Source organism: Thrips palmi, unplaced genomic scaffold (assembly GCF_012932325.1).
Source record: "Thrips palmi isolate BJ-2018 unplaced genomic scaffold, TpBJ-2018v1 HiC_scaffold_18, whole genome shotgun sequence".
Classification (NCBI taxonomy): Eukaryota; Metazoa; Arthropoda; class Insecta; order Thysanoptera; family Thripidae; genus Thrips; species Thrips palmi.
Window position 1 is genome coordinate 6,787,489 of NW_023144627.1, and position 11,502 is coordinate 6,798,990.

At 50.3% G+C, this 11,502-nt stretch overlaps 1 protein-coding gene across 1 annotated transcript in view; it reads left to right on the forward strand.

Annotated features, from left to right (window-relative positions):
* Positions 1-2,963: 2,963 nt before the first annotated feature.
* Positions 2,964-11,502, forward strand: part of LOC117644655 (neural cell adhesion molecule 1-like) — a 50,936-nt gene continuing 42,397 nt past the window's right edge. Inside the window, exon 1 of the mRNA XM_034384267.1 lies at positions 2,964-3,041. Coding sequence (XP_034240158.1) covers positions 2,964-3,041 — 78 coding nt within the window. The remainder of the gene's footprint in view (positions 3,042-11,502) is intronic.

The window sequence follows — 11,502 nt, forward strand, 5'->3', positions numbered from 1 at the left end:
AAGACTGGACAGGATTTATATCAAGAAGAAAGACTTACATCTTGTTAACAACACCCAAATAATCCCGTCGTTTTCAGATCATGCTGGAGTAACCTTAAAATTATTCACCACTGGAGAACAGTATCAACCACCTTACTGGAAATTTGACATAACCCTTCTAAAATGTAAACAGTTCCAAAAAATTGTTGAAAATATAATAGTTTTTTATGAAGAAAAATCTCAACAAGAAAACAGTGACATTACAGTCATCTGGGACCAATTGAAAGAAGAATTGTGTGCCGCTTCCAAAAGACACATCAAAGTTCTAAGAAGCCAAGTTCAAGAAAAAATTGATCTTCTACAAACACAGATAGATTACATTGATACCAAACTTTTTCTGTCGCCAACTGATGCACAGATTGCAATCCATTTTCAATCTGACATCTACAAAATGTACAAAGACAGATCCAAAGAAAAACTTTTCATTTTCTTGAAGCTCAATTATGCAAAGAAGCAAATACTCAGTCAAAATTCTTCTTAAGGATGGCAAAACAAGCCAAACCTTCAACTACAATCTCCCAGCTGGAAATAAATGGCCAAGTTGTGACAGATAAGAAGACAATCTTCTCAAAGGTTCGAGAAAGTTTCTCAAACTCTTTTGATGATCAAGATCTGAACCCAATAAATTCCGAGAGCCCACTCTACCAGAAATTATCAAAACTTTCTGAAAATGAAAAACAATCTTGTGAAGAACCAATTTCTACAGAAGAAATCTACAACTCTATCAAGGATGCTCAACCCAATCGAGCACCTGGATTAGATGGGATCCCAGTAGAATTCTACAAATTTTTCTGGACACAACTGAAAACTTTATTTCATAAAGTGGTGCAAAACTTCCAGCAAACTGGAGCTCTACCAAAGTCCATGAAAAAAGTTGTAATCACCCCTGTACCAAAAAAGGGAAGCAGGCTCCACCTCAAAAACTGGAGACCAATATCCCTTATGAATACTGATTATAAAATAATCTCAAGAATTTTCAGCAAAAGAATCTCTCAAGTTATCTCAACACTACTTCAATCCGATCAGAGCTACTGCGTACCAAGAAGAACTATTTACCAAAATCTTCATACAATTAGAAACATCATCCATCACTCCAACACTGAGCAAACAGAACTAGCTGTTCTCTCTCTTGACCAGAAAGCAGCCTTCAATCAAGTTTCCCACAATTACCTTCATCATCTCCTCGAGAAGCAAGGGTTTGGAGCGAAGTTCTGCAGCAACATCAAAGCACTTCTAACAGATTCCATAGGATACATCAAGATAGGCTCCTCACTTCTTGCTCCCTTCGAATTCAAGAAAGGTTTTAAACAAGGTGACCCCATTGCAGGGCCACTGTATGCCATTTCAATTGAGCCATTTCTTATAATGACAAACAGCCTCATCAACCTGCAAGGATACAAAATACCAAGAACCAACATCTCCATCAAAAGTACTTCCTTTGCTGATGATATCACCTTCTTCATCACACGCAATCAAGATTTCAATGAAATCACAGAAGCCTTCAACATCTATAGTCAACAATCTGGAGCAGTACTAAACCAAGAAAAATCACAAGGTCTTTTCTGTGGAAAATGGAAAAACCGCTCTGAAACTCCCCTAAATTGTCACTGGAACTCCCAAGGAATGAAATTTTTGGGTGTGTACATTGGAAATGAAAAACAATGGGAAGACAAAAACTGGGAATGTCTGCTATCAAAATACAAAGCTTGCCTCAACAAGTGGTCCCAGTTCGTCAAAATGACATCCTACAATGGAAGAAAAATAGTTTGTAACCAATTAGCGGGAGCCCAACTCATACATACTCTCAACGTTTTGGAACCACCAAAAGAATTTATTGATGAAGTCCATAAAATATCAATCAATTTTGTATGGCAAGGAAAACATTGGTTGCATCACAACTTTGTCTTCGCCCCAATGGAGTTGGGTGGAGTGGGACTCACCAACTTTCAAGCCAGGACCCACTCTCTACGCCTCAAGCTAGCTTATGACATCCAACAAAATCTGTTGAGCCAGGAGCCAACTTATCTGTTTCACCAATACAACCTGTCCCGCTATGGTGAAATTCCTCCACAGCATTTCTTCAACCAGAAATTCGACCCAATTGCAAGAGCCAATCTCTCACCATTCTATCATAGCTTATTAACAGCATGGCTCAACTTAAAGCCAAAAATAGTCCATTCTTCACTTTCCCCTCAAATCTTGGCCACCACCCCACTCCAGGGAAGTGCCATAATTTCAGAAGAACAATTGAAAATACTTCCAGACTGGAAATATTTTAACTTCAACAATCTGCAACAACTCATGCCAAATGGGATTTGGATAATGCCTCCTGTGGACCAATTACCAAGCCCAGCCCAAAGAAGACTCAACAGAAATTTTCAAGAAATTAAAAACTTCTTCAACAAAAAATTTCAAGAGCAACAAGAGTCCCAAGATTCAATCACCCAATACAAGATCAGCGAAGAAGACAAAATCTTTTCATCATCCAAGAAGCAAAACTACATCCAATCCCTCAAAATTCTGCTTACCAAGCCTGAAGTCAGTGGCTCAACACCTTGGACAGAGAAACAGATCCCATGGATCTCCATCTACTCTCAACCCACTGACAAAAGGGATGGGGACATCTCTTGGAGATTACTCCACAATGCCCTACCAACGCCAAAGAAGTTTTATGATTGGAAAATAATACCTTCTCCAAAGTGTCCTTGGTGCCCCAATCAGGAAGGCAATTGTGCTCACATGTTTTTCAACTGCCCAATCACAATCCCCATCTGGACTTTGTATCCTCAAAAACCAAGAGCATAAATCAGGGAAAAAAATTAGACTACCAACAAGCCCTTGCTGGATTTCCCTCTACAACTGCAGCTTCAAGATACGCAAATTTCCTCGTAAACTTGGCAAAGAGCACAATTTATAGGACCTACATGACCCTCATCAAGAAATCAAACCCTCCTCAACCAAACTATCTTATGCTCTTCAAAAGAAGATTGCAGCACAGATTGGCAATTGAAGAAAGCTACGCCAATCTAACCAACACCACTTTGAATTTCCACCAAACCTTTCAAATCAACTGAAACCCCAAGATGAACAAAAACAGAAACAAAAAGAAGATCCTACAAGCAACCAAGAATACTTGCAAAAAAAAGAAAAAAGAAAAAAAAAAAAAAAAAAACATGAACTTTTAAAACTTTTTTCAATTGAATTATTCTTCAAAAATAAATTATATTTCCATATTTTTATCTAGATATGTAACTTAAATTTAAAAAATATCACAAAATTGTACAAACCGCACCACAAACATCTGAAATAAAAAATAACATGAACACCGCATGCACAATTTGTTGCCAAAAATTTAACTCATTCCTGGCCCTAATTGTAAATTAAATCCCCCCAATAAATACTTGTAAAAACTAAAAACTCTCTCTCTCTCTCTCTCTCTCTCTCTCCGTCAGCCCGTGGCGTCTCCTCTCCGATCTCTTCGCATTTCGTCGACATTTCGCGTGCGGCCGGAGAAAAAATAACATTCCATCGGCTGGCGGGAGGAATCCTGCAAAAAGGCTGGGAAAAGGGAGCTGAGAGCTTTCAATCATCAGGCCGGGCCGTGCGGCCCCGCGCGCCCTCTAGCGGCCGCGACCAGAAACTTATTTCTTTTCCGACGTCGCGCAGCAAGGCTGCAGCGAAAGAGCAAATCGGGGCGGTAATTATTGGTTGCTGACTTGGAGCGCACAGTGGGCCAGAAGACCGGTGGAGGCGGCCGAAACGCTAGACGCGTATTGGGCTCCAGAGTCGCCAAATGGGACTCGAACCGAGCGTGTGACCCCACCAATGGATTCCTCGTTTAGAGAGCAACCCATTGGTGGGGTCACTCGTTCGGTTCGAGTCCGATTTAGCAACCCTGGAGCTCAAAACGCGTCTGGGATTTTGTCCGCCTCCGCCGGTCTTCTGGCCCACTTTGGAGCGGCGCGCAGTCGTACAGGAAATAAGGTGCATTCCTGCGGATTTTTCAATTCGATTTCGCCCTTCTCTCCCTCATTTTCTCCCTGTTTCGCGTTCTTTTTTTTCTTCTTCCCCTCCTTTTTTCCCCTTCGGTCTTACTTGTATTTGTTATTTCGTCTCCCCTGTTATGTAATTGAATGGAACGAAGCGTTGTGCCGCCAGTGCAGGCCACTGGTGCTGCGGACCGAACGGGCGTCGCTCTGTCTCTCTCGCACTCGTGGGGCGTCCCGTACGGCCCGTACGGGTGCGTGAGAGACAGAGCGACGACACTCGGAGTCAGTCTGCCGGGAGGGACGGCAGGGGAGGAAGGTCAGTAAATTAAGTTTTATTAATCAGCCGCCCACTGCAGGCGATCGCCATGGTGAGGACATCCCGGAGTGACGCGGGGGGGAGCCGAGCCTCGAGCCGAGCCGACCAGCAGGGCAGGCAGGGGAGTGGGAGGTCAAGCCATGTGATGGATGTGCCGGGGACACGTTCGCCGCATCATGCGCTCTCCTCTCTCTCTCTCTCTCTCTCTCTCTCTCTCTCTCTCTTCTCCGCCCTACGCACACCCTGTCTGCTCCTCCTCCCCTCCCACTACTTCGTTGCAGCGGGGATCAACTCTTGGCCGTGACAAGAGCAGGGACACATTGAAGGCCGTCGGTGCTTGTTTCTGGAGACAGCCACAGAGAGAGAGAGAGAGAGAGAGAGAGAGAGAGAGCGACGTGTTGACAGGCGGCATCACGGCGTGAAGGGCCATAGACCATGCAGAACGTGTGCCTCTAATTCTTGGCCGCTAAATGTCGCGTTCCGCCGTCACACGTGGTCACACACACACACACACACACACACACACACACACACACACACACACAACACACACGACGTGCGCAAAGTGTGTTTCTTTGTGGCACGTAGCACGCCTGTGTGGGCACGTTTTTACATTTCTGTTACCTGTCTTTCTGCACGCCCCTGCCTCTGTATGTGTGTGCGCGTGTGTGTGTGTGTGGTTGTGTGTGTGTGTGTGTGTGTGTGTGTGTTGAGTACCTGTGCTGCCGTGATACGTTTTTACGAGAGCGAATACCACCGGCGGAGTGGCGTTATATGCGTTCTCTCCATGCTGTCCCTCTCGCTTCCCGGAATGCGCTACAAATTTCGGTTTTGTTTTTGTTCATTTTTTTTAATCCTGTTGTGCGAAATTTGGTCTGTTTTCTGTGGGGAAATTTAATCCGAGCAAAGGCCAGCAAGTTGGTACCGCAATGCAGGATGAGCTCATTCATAGTTTACTAATGTTTTTCTGATTGCCTTCACTGTGGAAACACACACACACACACTCACTCACACACACACACACACACACACACACACACACTCGGGCACACGCCCAGACCGTCTGGCCACTCATACAATGACAGTCAAAATGTCAGCTGTGCTTAAAGAGGAAGCAGGAAAGGTCAACTCTAACTGCCCGTCGGCTGCAGTGCGAGCAAGAGAGAGAGAGAGAGAGCCACCACCGGGGGAGGGCTGCAGGGGGGAATCGAGTTTTGCTTTCGATTCGAATCACTTTGGAATCGAATGACGTTCCGACCCGCAGCAGCGCGCGCGGGCGCGAAACGAGAGAGAGAGAGAGAGAGAGAGAGAGAGAGAGAGAGAGAGAGAGAGAGAGAGAGAGAGAGAGAGAACGCAGGAAACTGGAAAAAAGAAAGCGAATGAAGATGAGATTTTGGCCAGTGGCCAACCTGAGCTACTTTGAGTGCGCCTCCTTTTTTTACGGTGGTGACCCACTGTGCCAGCCCGCCGTAATGACTTGTAAACAAAACAGCACTGTGCACTGCAAAATAAGAGAAAGGAACAAAAAAGAAAACAGTGCATCGGCTTGCATGCATGGGGTGGATTCGCACTGGAACGGGAACGCACCAATTTGGGTGCAAAATGTCGTTTTCCCGCCCGAAATTCGCTGACTGGTCTGCAGGCACGTGGGCACGGACTGCCGTATGTCACCGTGGCGTCCAGATGTCCGGCCTGGCAGTGGCGTGGAACAGCTACTCGCACAAAGGGTACAAACAACCCCCTCTCGCATGGACAGCCTTTATGGCCTGTGTATTGCTCGTTTCTAGCCATTGGGGACCCGCTTATGAACTGGGTATTATAAACTGACGATTTCAATTCTGCCCGGTGGTGGCCACCAGCACCGGGTCCACCCGCACACGCACACACACACATACATACAGACACACACGAGCATACAGACAAATGTTTATTCTTCAGACTATTAATTTGGGCTCCGCGCTGCGCCCTTAATGACTCATTTAGGTGGCCTCGCCCATCCGCCCCCCGCCCCCCGCAACTGCTTCGAGTGCGACAAGGACGGAGCAACTGCCGCGCGGAGAGCCCCAAGTTGAGAGGTTTCTCCAGTGGACAAGCGCGTGGCGGTGGCGTGCGCGACCAAAGTGTAGAGAGAACGCGTAATCCGGTATCTTTTATTGCATCAGGACATGGAAAATATGAGACGGTACGGCGTCCGCACTATTTCAAACTCGCTCCGTCTCTCTCGCTCTCGCGGCATTCTAATGAGGAGCGACGAAGACGGCGCCACTCTCTTTGGGCGAACTCAGGTGCGTGGCCGACCATTAACCCCAGTCCTCCAATTTTCCACCCCGCCCCACCTCACCCCACCCCACCAGTGCCCCTCCTCCTCCCTATTCTTCTTCTGCATCATTCTCCCCTCCATGCTACTAAATATGCCACAAACTTCTGTTACATCAGCTGACCGCTTCCTGCAGTCCGAGAGGGCCGTCGCTCTGTCTCTCTCGCACCTCCACGGCACGCCCCATGAGTGCGAGAGAGACAGCGGCGACTCTCTGAACCAGCCTGCTATGCAGACCACCCCCTTTTTTAGGGGTGGGGCTCATGATCATGTTGGTTTCGTTATCAGCTTCATTATAAACAGAAAACAAAAAGGAGCAAACGAGGACATCTTCCCTTATCCTTTTCCAGCGTGGCGGCGCCCTGTCCAGCGCTCCCTGGAGGACACTGGAGCCGTCCAATAAGTCTCGCATAGCGTGATGGTGTTTAAAAAGGGGCCGGCCGCGGGGCTTTTACTAAAGCCAGGTGACTTTTTTCTACCCTTCTTTATTAAAAAAAACACACACACACACACACACACACACACACACAAACACACTCACACACCTACACACAGGCGCACACACACACACACACAGCAAACCTAGGTCGTTGTGTGAGTGTGCGCGGACCATACAAGATGGGGAGGGCTTAGAAAGGGGCCAAGGGAGAGAATGCGCTACTAGTGTTTCTGAACTCGACCCTCACCTCGTATAACCGAGTCGTTCCCCTTTTGAAGCACGTCCCTCACGTCCCAACTATTGTCGTCTCGTTTTTTTTCTCTCTCTCTCTCTCTCTCTCCTCAGGTGGAGCAACGCTCGGGCGACGCCCCGGCGCCCCCTTTTTACTAGACTAGATATCCCTTCTTGCTGACTTGGCCTCTTTCTGCGCTAAGTGGGTGGGGCTGCCCGGCACCTTCTAGTGTCATTTCTCGCCCCCATTACCCCTCGTTCCGCTTCATGGTCCCCCCACCCCCTTGCCTGGCCCCGCCCAGGTGCGACGACTCCGGGGGACTCAGTCCTTCCCTGCGACGAATCGGGCCGAGAATGGAAATCAACTTGGCGACTCCCCCGGCTTCTCGCTGGACGCAGCCTCGCACAGTGGGCCGGAAGACCGGCGCGGGGGGACAAAAATTCTAGACGCGTTTTGCGCTCCAGAGTCGCTGAATGGGACTCGAACCGAACGTGTGGCCCCACCCTTGGGTTGCTCTCCGAACGAGGAATCCATTCGTGGGGTCACACGTTCGGTTCGAGTCCCGGTTGGCGCCCCTGGAGCTCAAAGCGCGTCGAGAGCTTTGGCTAGAGTTTTGGCCGCCTCCACCGGTCTGTCTCCACCGGTCCACTGTGCCTCGCTCTACAAGGAAAACACGTTCAGCCCCCACGCCCCGATTTTATTTTTTTAGTATTCCGGGGTTTTATTTGGCGGGCCAGAGCCGGTTGCTACCAGTTTTCCCCCTTTGACTTGCGACACGGCAAAAAATGCGGAGGATGGAGGCGAAGCCAAGCGGTACATTTTCAGTGTGCCTTGCGCAGGGGTCGCAACATGCCTGCAAAATAAGGAAATCGTTTTTTTACACCGAAAAGAGATGACATCATATTTGTGGCATTTTTCTGACTCGAAATGTCAATTGAATTTGCAAGATTTGAACAGTTCAGTCTGAAACCGATTTCCCCTCCCCTTTAGAGGCCAGACCCTGAAACGGGAAGTCGCGGGAAAATTCAAATGGTGTGTAAATAAAAGTTGTTATTTCAGTGTCGCTGTGCGTATGCTGGCAGGAACAAGCTAGGAGAACTCGATATGTACGACGTGGGCCCTGGCCGAAGAGCGACGGCAAACAGGATGATGATGTGATCGATTCACTGGAGAGACGGACCGGCCGACGAGTTGGAGGACAACAGAATCGGAGGACACTGCTCAGAGGGTCAGAAGACCGGTGGAGGCGGCCAAAACTCCAGACGCGTTTCGAGCTCCAGAGTTGCTAAATGGAACTAGAACCGAACGTGAGACCCCACCGCTGGATTGCTCTTCGAACGAGGAATCCATTGGTGGGGTCACACGTTCGGTTTGAGTTCTGTTTAACGACTCTGAAGCTCAAAACGCGTCTAGGGTTTTGGCCGCCTCCACCCGCTGTGCAGTGCACCAATGAAAACATGCTCTGACTTTAGGGAAACACACGTTGCGCGGATTAAACTGGATTTTAATTGAGCATCAATGTTGACCGCCGCGGCTTGCCCATTCACAATCCGCCATTGCGAGCACTGCCGAGCTACGCCGACAGCGGGAACCGCGGTGCGCTGCTGGCATATCGGAAAATGCGAGAAAATTGCGCTGCTGCCCTTCGGAAAATTCGTGAAAATGTGTCAGTCTCGCGGTGCGCTGCTGCCCCCGGGAAACTCGGGGAAAATTTGTCAGTCACAGCGCGCGAGCTGTTGGGAGAAATCGGAGCCACTCAGGGAAATGAAACTAATCTCGGGAAAGAAATACGACAAGAAGGCCAAAAAGAAGCGTGGCTGGAGGGAGGCGAAAACGGCGCCCAGGGTGGGGCCCGGGATACGCACTGGGACGGCGCGGGGAAAATTCAAGAGCTGTGGGAACGAATCGAAAGAGGGCAACACCCGGCGGCTGGGGACGTGAAAAAAAAATGGAAAGTGAAAGTGACGTGCCTCTGTTTCGCGTAACGCTCTTGAAACGACGCTTTTGTGACCTTTGTGTGTCTCTTTTCATTCTTCCTGCTTCCTTTCTGCTTTTCCCTGTGTCTCCGGGCAGATAGGCTGCAGCCTGCCGCACAGTGGGCCAGAAGACCGGTGGAGGCGGCCAAACTCTAGACGCGTTTTGAGCTCCAGAGTCGCTAAACAGGACTCAAACCGACCGTGTGACCCCACCGGTGGATTCCTTGTTCAGAGAGCAATCTATTGGTGGGATCACACGTTCGATTCGAGTCCCATTTAGCAAGTCGGAGCTCAAAACGCGTCTAGAGTTTTAGCCGCCTCCACCAGCCCTCTAACCCACGGTGCACCGTTGCCTGTCCTGTACCGTCCCCCCGCTTTGGTGGTTTCGGGGTGTTGGCTCCCCCTAAATGTGAACAGATTACCTCGGTGCGCACCCCCCACTCCCCGTCTACTTCGCCGAGGCCCAGTTCGAGGAACGGAGGCTGCGGAAACGTCCTCAGGCCAAGCCAGATTCCTGTACACACTGGTAGAAAAACGCACACAAATGGTTCCGGGCAATCAACCGTCCGTACCTTGCGAAGTATGGATTTTTAAATATTTTTGCAGTGCAGTTGGTTGTCAATAGCCGAGGGCTTTCCTCGGGGCAAACTCGCGACGAATCATCGCCAATGCCGGTATTTTACGCGGGCAACCTTTGAAGTGCTAATTGAATACGGGTGCGAGGTGTGGAGGCGCGAGGCGGCCCCAGAGGCTCCCAGCTTCTTTGTGGCGGAGGAGGAGGCACTTGCGAGGACCCTAACCCCGTCCCACCTCGATAAAGTTTTTACCGCGTCGAGGTGGAAGTGGGGGTCGGGGGTGGGGGTCAGACGAATATAAAGTAACACGCAGATTCACATCGGCATTGCGCTTAGGCTTAGCGTGCATCCCGCGAGCTCTGCCTGGCTGCGCCTGCCGACTTGGGAGCCTCGCTCTGTCTCTCTCGCACTCGTGGGGCGTCCCGTGGAGGTGCGAGAGAGACAGAGCGACGAAAACGTCTCGCGGAATCAGTCTGCTGCCAGACCCTTCCACTTTTCCCTTTCCCCTCACCCCCAACCCAACCTCACCTAACCTCCCACTTCTTGTGCCCCCCCCCCCCCCTCTCTCCTCTTCTCTCTCCCCTCTCTCTCTCTCTCTCTCTCTCCCCCTCCCTCCCCCCCCGCGGTCGAGTCGCTACTTTGTCGCCGTGTGTTCGCAGCCGGGATGTCTCTATCTTTATCTGCGCTGCCGGGGAATCCGGGAATCCAGCGACTTCGGGAGCCTCGACGGAGAGCCGCCGCCTTCGGCTTGTCTATGGGCTGTGCCGGGGCAACAGATCTCGCGCTCTACTACCGCACAGATTTCGCTTTTACCTCTCCCCCCCTCTCTCTCTCTTTCGCACGCCCGTCGTGGGAACGGAAAAATGGAGGGGGCCGCGGAGGGGGCGTGTGGCACACTGTGTGGGGGGCAAAGCGAAAAGAAAATGCCTGGGCTTTGTTGCGAGTGCGACGTGCGGGCACTGATGCTCCCGTTCTGGGAGCGCGGCGCGGCCCGTTCCGGAGACCGTCGCGCTCTGTCTCTCTCGCACTCCCGTGTCGCGCCGTCGCGGTGCGAGAGAGACAGAGCGACGTTTTCGGGACCAGAACGCTCGGCTGGGCGGCGCTGCGGTCAGCAGGGCGTTTTCTTGGGGGCGACTTTATACAATCGTACCGTTACTCGGTGTTTTCCGCCCGCCGGGCCATTGTGCGCCTGTCTATTGCTGCCGCCCCTGTTGTTGTTGTTTGTTCGTGTTGTTGTTGTTTTCATCCCCGCGGCTGGAAGCTGCCGGCCCCTACTTTTTGCGCGGAGGGCCGACTGGCTGGGTTAGTTAGTTCCGTGTCTGAACAGAATGGAGTAATGAGTGCGACTGACGAATGGGGGGCCGTGGCGCCGTGCGTGCCGCGTGCACATGACGTTCGCCAAAAAACAAAAACAAAAAAAAACGAAGCGCATTGCTTGCCGATCGGCGGTACTCCACGCACTCTGACAGAGAAAGAGAGGGAGAGAGCGTGAATGAAAAAAAAAAACAACAAAAATAATGGACGTCAAAGAAAATAAAAAGTCAGCATGTGGTGGGATTCGAACCGCGACCCCGACGCGTAGCAGTCGAACGCAGCAGAGAGACCGTTCCCGCTTTTAC